This window comes from Ambystoma mexicanum, chromosome 1q (assembly GCF_040938575.1).
Source record: "Ambystoma mexicanum isolate Mex_15411 chromosome 1q, UKY_AmexF1_1, whole genome shotgun sequence".
NCBI classification, from domain to species: domain Eukaryota; kingdom Metazoa; phylum Chordata; class Amphibia; order Caudata; family Ambystomatidae; genus Ambystoma; species Ambystoma mexicanum.
In genome coordinates this window covers 389,877,022-389,890,323 of record NC_090922.1, presented here as the reverse complement: position 1 = coordinate 389,890,323, position 13,302 = coordinate 389,877,022, and the positions used below count along the sequence as shown (strand labels likewise).

Sequence of the window (13,302 nt, the reverse complement as noted above, 5' to 3'; positions counted from 1 at the left end):
AGGGCGTCCAGCACCCAACCATCAGTGGAGATGGACTCCTACACGCTGACGAACTTCGCCAGCCGGCCTCCCACCGGGGTGCTTCGGTGGGGGCCCGACGCCACGGTTGGTTCAATCTTGCTTGGAGGACGCCTTGCTGCCTTGGCCTCCCTGGCGACGATGGCGAGATCCACCCGACTTGCCTCGTCCTCTATAGGCTTCCTGCGACGTGGAGCGGGCCGCTTGGTGGTACGTAGAGGAGCCACTGCCGAATCTCTTGGAGGCACCCTGCTTGCCTCTGGAGCTCGGAAAGGACAGCCTTCGTTGCTGGAGAACTCCCAGGGCCTTGGCTGTCTCCGTGTCCACCTTGATGGGTTGGAGGGACTCATCCACTGTTTTCCCAAACAGGTTGTTCCCGTCGAACGGCATGTCCAAAACCTTGGCTTGTACATCCTGGCGGAAATCCATCGCCTTGAGCCACCCTCGTCGTCTGAGGCAAACGCCGTTGCCTAGCTGGTGGAAACCGGTGTCAGCAATGTCCGTTGCCACCGTTATGGCGTGGTCCGACGCAATCTCACCTTCTTGCAAGATCACCAGGGCCTCAGCCCTCTTGTCGTCCGGTAGGAAGTCCAACAGGGGGGCGATCTTGTACCATAACTCCCTGTTGTAGCGGGCTACGATCGCGAGGGTCGTTGGCCGCCTTAATCGTTGTTGCCGCTGACGAGATAACTCGTCGTCCCATTGCATCCAGCTTCTTTCCTTCGCCGTCCGGCGGGGAAGTTGATGTCGAGGCCGATGCCCCCCGCTTTCTTCTTGGCCGCCGCTGAGACGACCGAGTCAGGGGTCGGTTGCACCCTAAGGCACAAAGATGCCGTGTCAGGGACCCGGTACCACTTCTCGTACCCATCCCTCTTGGCAGGCGTCGTAGACGGGTTCTTGAGAAGGGTGAGACCCTCGTCCCAGATGTCATCCAACAGAGGCACGGCGAGGACTATCTTCCACTTGGCCTCACACCGTTGGTAAAGGAAACCTTCCTTCTTCTCTTCAGGGCAGAGTTGAAAAAGCTCAGATGCCCTGGCGATCATAGCGTGGAAAGACCCAATCTCGTCGGGCGGGGAGGCCCGGGGTGGAGGCGATGGGAGCTCCGTCCCATCGTCGCCGCCGTCATCATCCGTACCAGTCATGGGCGTGTGCGTTCCCGTGTCATCCCCAGGTACGGGGTACATGGGCAAAGGCTGAGCAGGCCGCGAGGGCTTAAAAGGCGGGGCTGGATGGGTCCGTCTTCTCTTGTTTGGGGGACTTCCCGACGGGCGTGGCTCTGGCTCCTCCGTCGGGCCTGGTTCCGGCTCCTCCGTCAGTGGTAGGGGCAATTGCGTCCTTATCTACGAACATAAGGATTGTATTGCCAACAAAATGGCTGCCGAGTTGTCCTGCGGCTCCGGAAGTGATGGGCGCGACGGTTGACTAGGAACCTCGCCGGCACCTTCGTCGGGATCCCTCCCGTGGGACTGGGCCTCGTCGAGGCCCTCCAAGACTTCAACCAGTTCCTCCTCGGAGGCTGTGTCCGTGTCCACAATGGCCACCGGCTCCCCCCCTCTTTTTACGCCAGGGTTTTCACAGGGTTCTTCTCGATGGGCCTGAAAGAGGCTTCCCTCCGTGGTGGCAGGGAAACTCTGGGCCCGAGGTCGCCTACACTGGTGTAGCCTCCTCAGGCTGCGCCCGGGCCGCCGCGACTTCCTCGATAGAGGCCTTGGCCGGGTGAATCGAGGCCTTCACCACCTTCTGTGGGCCTGTGGGGGGGAGGGTCACCGTCTCGCTCCCCCTCGGCTGGATCCGTCGAGCTCGACCGGGGCCTCTCCAGAAGCTTCGCCGGGTTCTCGGCCTTCCTCTTCCCTAAGCCAGAGCGTTGGCCCGTGGTTGATGGTGCTGGAGAGGATGCGCCCTGCCTGGCAGCCGAGGAGCCCGACCGTTCGGCGCTTCCGGTGCCCGCGTACTCGCGGTGCTTTGCCTTCTGTTGGGCCCCTGTCGCCGGGGTGCCCTCACAGGACTTATAAGACCGCTCAGACGACTACTACTTCTTCTCACCTGACGGGCTCTTTCCTTCCAGACAGTTGGAGAGACGAAGGTGTCGGTCCCTGATGGTCCGTTCCGACATGTTCCCGTAAAACGCACAGTCCTTCTCCACGTGCGTTTTGTCCTCATGAAGGCAGTAGAGACATTTCGAGTGCTCGTCCTCCTTTAACACATTCTGCAGCTGGCATCCAGGGCAAACCCTGAACAGCTTTCCAGGCGTCGAGCTTCCTTTCTCCTGGGCCATGTCCGGGTAGGCCGCAGAAACTTCTGGACTCCTCCAAGAAGGCTAACTCAATGAAAACTTCACCCTTGAGGGACGTAGAAAATTCGAAACGGGTCCCCGTTGATCGGATGTAGACACGGTGGAGCTTGAGGCTCTATTTGACCGAAAAATGAGAAAATCTCTTTGAAAAAGCGTGAAAACGCAGCAAAAAAGCTCGAGAGCTAAACACGAGGACTCCCAACACTTGAGCGTGCGGTAAAAATCTGAGGATGGCTGCCAGGGGAGGGGCTTATGGAGAGGGCAATCATTGGCTGGGGGCAGTATGACCCAGAGATCAGTGATTGGTTACTACTAAGAAAGACAGATCAGAAACAAAACTGATACTGATTTTTTTTTTTACCAAGGATTCCCAGCCTGACGACGGCGAATATTCATGAGCATGTGAATCCATGCCAGACCCCATGCTGGAGAACTTCGATGAGTTCTGGTGGCGACGGGTGCATAGGTCACTTTTGGTGTCAGGTTTTGGAATATCGCGGTTTTTGACTTTCGGTTCTTCGGTGCTGCAGCCGCAGCACAGACCTCTGGACGGCTTATGGTGACCTGGACTCAACCACTGGAGTGAACCACAGGTCCTCACCAGGCCTGGACCCTCAGGACATCTTTGTCGGATTCTGTGGTCAGTGATGATGGCAAGGATGTCCCTTGAAGAAGTCTTTGGCAATTGGAACTTTCGCAGTTCCAAGTGACAAGCAGCACTATGCCAGGGTACCCCCTCTTCTGGGTGGTAGACAGCAACGGGCTTCCAGCGTTCCCAAACGCCCCTCCAGACGCTGGGTGACACCAATGGACTTCTTTGACTCAAGATGCCTGGGTACTCCTCTTCAGGACTCATGAAGATCCCTTCTCCAGACAGCAGGTACACAGGAATGGCTTCCAGTGTACTTCTGATGAAGAGCAGCAGGTTGCACAATGGTCCCTCTTAGCTCGGGGAAACGTCTCCTTTGCAGGTCCTCTCTGGATCAGTTCTTGGAAGAACATAGCAGCTTTTGGATTACACAGAGAAAATTCAGCAGCAGACTTCTCCGTCAGCTGGGCTTCAAGATACAGCTTCTCCTTGCTTCAGCTTCGACTTCAGCTTCTGAACAAATTGGTGAGGGAGCGGTCCCCTGTTATAATACACATTTGGTCCCCATTCACTCAGGCTGAGCTAGGCTCAGTCAACCAATAACGCAGAAGGACATTCATGAAGGCATAAGGGTATCCCCATGGGTGGTGTTCACCAAATGGAAAACATGAAGAGCTGCACTGCCAGACGTCCAGGCTGGACCTCAGTAGCAGAAAACAGAAAAAACATACAGTGAAGGGGTAGGACAAGGACTATTGGGCCCCGTCTCTCCATATGGCATTTAAAGCATCAAAGAGGGTCTGGGTCACCCAATGTAACGCTCACCTGGTTCCCACGGAGGCGCAGGTCTAGTCTGGATTGCTGTGGCCTCTTCAAGTGTGATGCGCAGAGCCCGGAACACCGATTGAACTGGTTCCCCAAATCTTGCTTGACTGGCCCGTAGGAATATCCTTCTGCAGATGAGAAAGGGAATTAACCGTCTGCAGAATAGTGTGCTTGAGTCCCCTCTTGTTCCCCTTCGTACTCCTCTAACTTCCTCCTCCAAACCCCCGGTTTAAGCTCACCTTATGGTTTGGAAGGATGAACTCTCCATCCTGCGTCTGGTGCAGAGGCGCACGTTAGTCCAGTTACTTCACTGGTTTTCAGAATGGCGCTGGCAAAATCCTCATGACTTTTCTGAGCGAAACGCCGTAAGTATGAAGATTCAAAAGTTCAAGAGTGAGCCCCCTCTTATGTTGTCTTCCTAACTTGTGATCTGTCCTTTATTTCAGATGCAGAATGAAGACGATGCGTTGAAGGGGTTAATTGCTGATGGTAAACTCAGGTGAGTTAGTGAGGGCGATTCCTCTAAATGTCTTTATCATTTCGAAATAATGTCTTTTGTCCTTTCCCCATAGGGGCCGGGGTGCGGTACCTGCCAACGGAGCGGCGCCGACCCGAAATATCGGATGACACCAAGAAAAGCTGGTAAGTATTATGGCTGTAAATTAGGCTTTCCTCTGGTGTTCCCTTTGCTCACCTTTTGTTTCTTCTTCTCTCCCCTAGGCGCAGAGATGTGGCGACATGTGCTGACAGCTGCGAGGGAGCCGGGAGATGTCTCGAGGACAGGTGAGTGAAGAGCGCGCTGCAGCGAGCAACGTGATGCTTTTAAATGGAAGTCCTCCTTCAGGGATGCTGGAATGAAGATTCCAGATGCAGGTTAGAAGTTTGAAATAGTTAGTGGTTTTCACCTTTCTCTTCTCTTCTTTCCTAACAGGAGTTCCAGGTTGGAGGCGGGCGTGGCTGGAGTCCAGGAGCAGGAGCAGACACGGTGAGCGTTCAGCTGCTGGAATGCAGAACAACGCGAAGCATGAGCTGCTGTCTGGGCGTGGCTTAAATAGCCTCCAAAGAAGTCCCAGGTATGTATCCTTCCCCAAATAGGTATGTATCCTTCCCTGGCCACTCCTGCGTGAAAAAATAGTCCCTATGAAAAAATGGTCCCTTTCAGGTCACAGGGAGGCCTGAAGCGTGCAGCATGGTCTGCATCAGCTAAGTGCACCAAACACCTCCCTTTATGAGCCTGGCGCCTATGGCGCCAGGACTGATGTCCAATATGAGCCTGGCACCAAAGGCGCCAGGACTGAGTCCAAAGAGCCCCTATAAGGGGCCGCTGGGCCTTTACCCGAGGGCATGATGCCTGCTTCCGGGGGTGCTGGGCCTGGCCTGGTGCTCCGGGGGCAGGCATCATGACACCCAACTACTGAAGCGCAGAGGCTGCGCAGCGGGAAGCGGAAGCGAGGGAAGTTTTCCTTCCCAGAAGGTGGGCTCAGGTTGCTGACGTGTACCCAGCCTAGCGACCGACACTGGTGGCTGGCGTGCACCAGAGAAGCTCCTGTTGTAGGTGGCGTGAGCGAAGGCAGGCTAGAAGAAGCAGTTTGCTGGGTCATGTGGAGCCATAGAAGCAGAAGTCCTGCAAGAGACGAGGGGTTCAGAGGCGCATGTCTTACCCAGTGAATTCACAAGCTGGTAGTGAACCCGGAGCTCTCTGCAACCGCTCGTGTGTTCCAGGCAGGTGTTTGTCGAGTAAGCAGCACTCGCATATGAGTGAAAGTAGTTCAGAAATCCTTTTTGAATACCGAGCTATTGAAAAAAGCAGTGACCGCAGCACTCGCGTATGAGTTAAAGTGGTGCTCAAGATAATTTTGAATACCGAACTATTAAACAGCAGCAAAAACCATTTGTAACAAAACCAAAAGACTGTCACTTTAAACTTGTGTACACAGTGTGTATAGGGGCATTATAAATACCCAATAAATCAATAAAAACAAATAAAAAAATGAAAAACCCAGCAAACTGATGGGGTGATATTGTTAAGAAATAACACCCACAAGCATTGCCCAAGCTAAAAGCCAAGGCAAATACAATACAACAGATACTGCCAACAGCAGAACGGGGCTAATCAAAGATTCATAAGTGGTGAGACTTGTTACCCATACTTGTTACAATAGATGGTACAAGCTGGTATTAACTCACATTGTCAAAGTCTAGGGAGCTGCAGAATAAGACCCTAGGCTTGTCAGTATTTGGTAACTCGTGCAGTTGGGAAGCAAGAGTGGTAAAAAATCTGCCCTTCTGGAAAAGGATATTCAGAAGGAGAGGAGCATTATTTTCAGAATAGTATTAAAGAGCACTAATGTGAATCTTATTTTCCTCGAGGAGTTGCCAACTGTTGAATATTGTGAAGCTGTTGTGAATCTTGTGTCAGTTGATCTTACCCATAACAGCACTTGTTTTGAAACACTGATTGGGCAGGGGAGTGTACCCAGATGGTAAACCTTTGGAGGAATAGTCCTGGCATGGGAGTAGACCAGGTGGAAGTTGAAGAAGTGATACAAAGTGGGCCTGATGCAGACAATTTATGTTGCTTGTATTTCTGAAGAAAGAGCTGTGCAAAGATATTACAAAGAAGTTGTATTTCTTTAGCACTTATCAGTTGTGGCAAATCAGGCTGACCAAGACAATCATTTTGTTATTGATGAACTGAGAAGTTGCCCTTTGTCTAAAGAGGTTAAATCAGACAAGGAGAAGCAAAGTATTCTGCTTTCTTTGTTGAATCAATGGAGTGTTGAAACTTTCTGTTGACAAATTGAAGTTGACAAGCACTTTGATGGAATTTTCTATTTATCAATCGAAGGTGCAAATAACTGTGTTGGAATCTTGTTGCAAACCAGAATTTCCTTCCTTTCTTTTCTTGAAATGTGAAGCAGGAATCTGGGGAAGGCAAATTCACCCAGGTGTTAAGAGACTGTTGTTACAATCCAAATCCAATCATTATTGTTTTGAACTGCCATGTATTTCCTAATCTATTTGTTGGATGTATGAGTGTGAAGGACAGATATCCAAGTGTTTCCTTTAGTTATTTCAGGCAGGGAAATCCTCATCAGGGTAGAGAAAGTGAGGCGTTTATCCGACCTTTTTAAAATAATAAAATTACATTTGTTGAAAAATCCTTACAATGTTTTCTGAATTACATTTCTGCCCCCTCACACATCACAGAGCTAAATCAGCCAAATCTACATGCCCCAACTGACAATATCACCTTTTAACATCAGTAAACAAGACTCCATCATCATAGCTGGACTAACTCCCTCAATATAGAACTCCCCTAATCTACCACAGCCAGGTTCTTAGCCAACCAGAACAAGGATGCCAAGATCATTTTAATCCTGAACAATCATACTGTAAAGGCTATGAAAAATATTCACCTATTTAGGATTATAACCCATTTAAGATCCTTAGCTTCACCCAAAGAATAATCCACAATAGTCCCTCCTACTTGCAAGTCTAAATCAACAAATAGCATCTCAGGAACTTATTTTCTTCCAGTTTTCTTTTCTTTGCTGTAACAATTCAGGCATTCCGAGTCACTTTTGGGTACAAACTTCATATTCCAGCAAGACTCTTACTGCCTTCCAATATATTTACTCCATATTTGAAAGAAATTTTAAAACCCACATTTTCTTTTTTACCTTGTATCTCAAACCTCAGCTCAACTACTCCTTGAATTTACCTGCCCCCTTACCACACCATACCTGACAACATGTTCTTACCCAGCCTCTTGTCTCAAGTGTTCTGAAGAGAATTTCAGTCTTGCAGGAGTATGTTACAAATGACCAAAAAATAAATGAATAGATGCCTCATTGGTGAAACAAATGTTTAGACTGTGAAAGACAAGCTGCAGCCTTGCATTTTAAATTAATCTGAAAGGATTCACAGATTGAGTATGTCAAAGTTGAGAGATTTCCCTTTCATCAAAAGTCCAGCGGGCATTGCTAAAGTAGGACATCTTAAATTTTAAAAAAATGGTAATCACTATACCTTTCTAGCATTCCTTCTGTTTATTAGTTGAACACGCTCTTCCCCAGTCAGACTATTCACGTCCAGCTTATTAGGGTTCCTGCAGCGATGCCTTTTTTGTTTCGGCCTTCCATCATGAAGTTGTGTTTTCTAATATTAGAAAAAGAAAAGGTAGAATGTAGCAGAGAAACAAGTGGAAAGATGTCAAATTAAACCATACCAATAACATTTAATTTCAAACTTTTCGATTCAGAATGATTGTCTGGGTTTTTATACAGAGAAAATTAAACATTCTGTAGACCTTGCATCTTACTTCTCTAGTGATAGCAGACTTTTAAACAAATGTTAGGTAAGTGTTAATGTAACCCCTCTGTTACAACGCAGTCACTAAAGCTATTCTATTAATGGCAGTTTATAAGAAATCTCCTTTGAATGAATCTTATAAGTTACTCACCGTAGTGACTAACGTATTCTTAGACAGTCCCCTTTCCTCCATACTGCATGGGCCTCCCTTCCCAGGGATAGGAGACAGAACCTTTTTCACCAGAAAAACCTTCTGCCCCTTTAAATTTAGATGCACACAGGGGTGCGGCCCTGGGAGCATGTGCTACCCTGTCACCGCCCCCGGCGCCACAACTCAGTCCCCATTGACGCGTCTACAATATTTAACATTGCCTAATGACACCAGTATTATTAGGGGGGAGGACAGAGGGACGTATGGAGGAAATGTAGACTAAGAGTATGTTTGTCACTACGTTGAGTAACTTATAATTACTCTTATGTCCCATCCCCTTTCCTCCATACTGCATGGGCGATTAAAACTGAAAGTAGCCCCAGAGTGGAGAGGAGACCCTCCTTAAGCAAATAAGTTCCTTAGAACCGCCTGTCCGAAGGCCACGTCTGACTTAGAGCCAGCGTCCAAACAGTAATGCTTACAGAAAGCCGAAGGGGTGGCCCAGGTGGCCGCCCTGCTTATGACTTGCCGTGGAACCTGCTGCTGGAATGCGATGGCCGTGGCCCTGACAGAGTGCACGTGCATGTTAGCTGGCAGCGGCTTGTGCCGCCCCTCATAGGCCTCTTTGATGGCCGCAACCATCCACGTGCAATGGAAGCCTTGGATGCCTGATACCCGGGCCTGGATCCCCCAAAGAGGACAAAGAGGGAGTATGACTTGCGGAAGCCCTTAGTCCTGTCCAGATAGAATTTTAGAGCGCGCCTGACATCCAGACAGTGCAAGACTCTCTGAGCCTCCCCCTTGGTGTCGGCGAAAAAAGTGGGCAAGACTGTTTCCCCGTCATGATGGAAAGCGGAGGGAACCTTAGGTAGGAACGCCGGGTGAGTCCGCAGGACCACCTTGTCCCTGTGGAAAGTAGTATAGGGTTCTGAGGCCACCAGAGCCTGGATCTCGCTGACTCTGCGAGCAGAGGGGAGGCCTACCAACAGAGCTGTCTTTTTTTTTCCACTTTGTATTTATTGGATTTATCCATTAACAACGACGACATATATTCAACTCAAGAACAAGTCCAAACCGGACAATAGAAAACACCCCAACCCCCGCTCCCTGTCCCCCCCCCGCCCCACCCAACCCCCAAACAATGAGCTACGCAGGGTTCTAAGACAAAAGAACAAAAGGCACCTCATGGTTGGGAGCACGACTCGGTACAATTAATGGCTGTCTAACCGGTTAGCTCTATCTGCAAGGTCCCCAACAAATCTCAAACATCGGGCGTCTTTGTTCATTAGCCAATCTGCTCCCACCCTCCCCCATCATCCAGCTCCGTACATGGTCCCAGACCTCAGAGTCTCAATGCAGCACAGTCCGTATTCAAAAGCACGATAGTCCAATCCTGCAAAAAAGAAGGCATGTCGTCATGTACAATTGCTGTAAGCTTCTCATAAGTGAAGATTGATAAAAGTTTATGAAACCAATCTGTCTTCGTTGGGCTCTGAGATCCTTTCCACTTCTGGGCCAGAGCCATTCTCCCTGCCCTCAGCATCGCACCGATTACCCTGGGGAAGGGGCCTTCCTCACATTCAGGCCTAGGGGCACCCAGTAAAATCTCCATGGGGTGAAGGGCAGGACAAGTTCCCAGAATACCTTTAATCCAACTGAGTAACTCTGCCCAGTAGACCTGAATAACCGGACACTCCCACCACATATGGAACCAAGTTCCTCTACCGGCACACCGAGGACACTTAGGGGATACTCCGGGAAACATTTTAGAAAAAGAGGCGGGCGGACGGTGCCAAGAGTGGAGAATTTTAAAGTTATGCTCCATAGCTGCAGTATAAAGCTTCCCCCTAAAGACGGACCGGAGAACAGAGTCCCAATCCCGCTCATCTAAGGTTATGCCAATTCTCTCCTCCCATACACTCTTAAACGCCTGCCTCCCCTCTAGGTCCGCCGTAATTAACACATTATACATTTTCGACAGGGATCTCTTTCTGGAGCTGGCCTGCACAAAAATCTTTTCAAAAGCAGTCAGCTTACGGGAAAGGGAGGCCACCCACCCTGCCTGCGTAAGAATACCCTTGAGTCGTAGGAAATCAAAAATGGAGGGTGGCTTTTCCGGAAGTAGCTCCAACAGCTGGGGAAATTCAATAAAGCCTCCCTGGTCAAAAAGCTGCGCGGCCCTCTCCATCCCCTGGTCCGACCACATCTGCGTCCCTCGGAACCCTCTGGCCCCCAAGTCAAGCGGCGGTCCCCACAGGGAAGATAGGGGAGAGGGCTATGATGATAGTAGTTTGTTATCCCTACAAGGCCTCCATAACCGCCAAAGAACCGCTAGAATTGGGTGGAACCGAGCTGCAGCTGGCAGCGCGCGAGGAGGGGCCCAGAGCAAGTCCCTAACCTTGTGGGGATGAACGTGCACATCTTCAATGTAGGTCCAATATGTCCTAAGGTCATCTCGCAGGTGCTCCCACATGACTCGCAACTGGGCCGCTTTGTAATACAGCTTAAAGTCAGGAAGACCAAATCCCCCGAACGCCTTTGGGAGTGTTAACGTACCCAACTTTATTCGAGCTCTCTTACCACCCCACACAAAGCGAAGGAGTCTCGCCCGAAGCGATAGAAAGAAGGAGTCCGGGACAGCACAAGGCAGAGAAGAGAAGAGATAGATAAGCCTAGGCAGCACGTTCATCTTCACAGATACCATTCGCCCAAACCAAGAGAGCGTCAGTGGAGCCCACCTATCCAAGTCACGACAAACTCTGGCCAACAACGGGGGAAAGTTCAACTCAAAAACCTTACTCAGGTCTGTGGGAATTACAACCCCAAGATACCTGGTACTGACTTTCTCTATTCGCATTCCAAACAACTCCACTCTACCCCTAATGTCTTCGTCACACCCCCCCATGGGCATAATACAGGATTTAGAAACATTGATTTTGAATCCGGAGAACTTTCCAAAACCACGTATCAACTCTAACAACCAGGGCAGCGAGTCATTAATCCCAGACAGATACACCAGGATGTCGTCTGCAAAAAGAGACAGCTTGAAATCGAACTCCCCACATCGCACTCCTGTGATCGCCTCCTCCCAGCTGTCTTAATGGTGACCAGCCTGATGTCTGCGGACGGCATTGGCTCGAACAGCTTGTGTGCCAAGGCGCCGAACACTACATTGAGGTCCCACACGGGGTGTGGTTTTTGATGGGTGGGTAGAGCCTGGAGAAGCCCGCCAAATGTCACTGGACTATCGGGTTGGAAGAGGAGAAGACCTCCCCCTCTGAATTTCTGTAGGCCCCTATGGCTGCCAAATATGTGCGGAATGTGTCCACCTGCACGCCTGAGTGAGCAAGTTGTGCCGAGAAGGAGGGCACATCATCCAACGTGCACATAAAGGGGGGGGGGCGTTCGATCAACCTGGGACCCCAATGGTCCCATGCGATTTTCGAGCGGCGGCAGTTTGAAGTCGTTCGCAGTGGAGTGACATGCTCTAACTGATACAATGCAGCGGCGTACCGAAGGTGCAGCAGCAGCAGCAGCGGTTTGGAGTTCAAATGAGTGTCAAAGGCAGAACTGGTGTGTATTTCTGGTTTAAATGGGGTGAACACAGCTTGAATGCAATTCAATTGGCTTGATGCATTGAAAACAGGCATCCTGGCTGTTCTGGCCCTAAATCTGCTGTGAGACCAACTGCAGGGGCTAAAGGACATGGTTCTGCTCTCCCACCATAGGGAGTTTTGCAAGCAGAGTGGCATGCCTTGGTCATCAGCAAGAGTCACCTTCCCTGGGAGTGGGTAAGGTTTAAATTACTTACCTGTAACTATTGTTCTCCAGCATGGGTCTGGTATGGATTCATATGCTCATGAATATTCTCAGTCGTCACTTTCGCTTTAGAACTGTATATCTCATCTAAACCAATCACTGTCCTCTGTGTCATACTGCCCCCATCCAATGACAGTCTTCTCCCTAAAAGCCACCCCTGGCAGCCATCTTCAGGTATGGTAAGCACGTAGAGTGGCAGTATGAACCATGAAGAGCCGCAGAGGGGATGGAAGGAGGGTTTGCATGTGAATCCATGCCAGACCCATGCGAAGGACAATAGTTACAGCTAAGAAACTTAAACCTCCTCCAGCATGGAGTCTGGCATGGATTCACATGCTCATGAATACCGATCAAACAGCAGTACATATACAAAACCAGGGCTGGTGGCAAGGCTCAACCAAATCAATAAACACTCACCCCAGGAACAGGTTCACCTCAAATGAGCAGGTTGAGTAGCACCGCTTGGGCGACCCGGGGCTCCCAGTCGATGCAGTTGAACCTCGTGAAGGTGTGCGTGGACCTCCACGTAGCAGCCCTGCAGATGTCGAGCCCAAGGAACACCAGAGAAACGCTGTCGTTGCTGCGATAGCTCTGGTGGAGTGGGCTCTCGGGCCAGCGCAGTAGCTGCCTGTTAGCCACATGATGACAGTACATGATACAGCCGGCGAGCCACCTGGAGATTGAAGCCTTAGACAAGGCCTTTCCATGATTCACAGGTCCAAAATGGACAAAGAGTTGAGAAGTCTCCTGAAAGCTCTTGGTGAGTGCCACGTAAAACTTCAAGGCACGATCAATGTCCAGCAAATGCAAGGCCCTCTCCGATGGTGATGTTGGATTTCGGGAAGAAGACGGCTCGTAGAGGTTGAACTCTGACAACACCTTTGGCATAAAGGAGGGGTGTGTATGCAGTACCACCCTTGGAGCGTGGAAGGACAAGTATGGCTGCTTGCTAGACAGGGTCTGGATCTCCCCGACCCTCCTGGCCGAGGGGATTGCCATGAGGAAAGCCACATTCCATGATAGAAACTTGAGCGGGGCCTGATGCATCAGCTCAAAGGCGCCCCCATGAGCTTTGTCAAGACCACATTGAGTACCCAAGCTGGTGCAGGAGCTGTCACCGGCAGAAATGTCCTGAAGAGTCCTTTGAGGAACTCCTGGATAAGTTGGTGCGACCACAGGGAAGGCCTACCCGGTGCCCTGGTGTAACGGGATATGGAGGCCAGGTGCACCTTGATAGAGGCATGGGTCAGTCCAGCCTTGGCCAAGGAAAGCAGGTATGGTAGGATTTGC

General features: G+C 50.4%; 1 protein-coding gene across 7 annotated transcripts in view; it reads right to left on the bottom strand.

Annotated features, from left to right (window-relative positions):
• Positions 1 to 13,302, bottom strand: part of CHD9 (chromodomain helicase DNA binding protein 9) — a 3,201,601-nt gene that overhangs the window by 96,256 nt on the left and 3,092,043 nt on the right. For all 7 annotated transcript variants that reach the window (XM_069639523.1, XM_069639522.1, XM_069639526.1 and 4 more), the window contains one exon: positions 7,761 to 7,889. In XM_069639523.1, the coding sequence (XP_069495624.1) occupies positions 7,761 to 7,889 (129 nt within the window). The remainder of the gene's footprint in view (positions 1 to 7,760; positions 7,890 to 13,302) is intronic.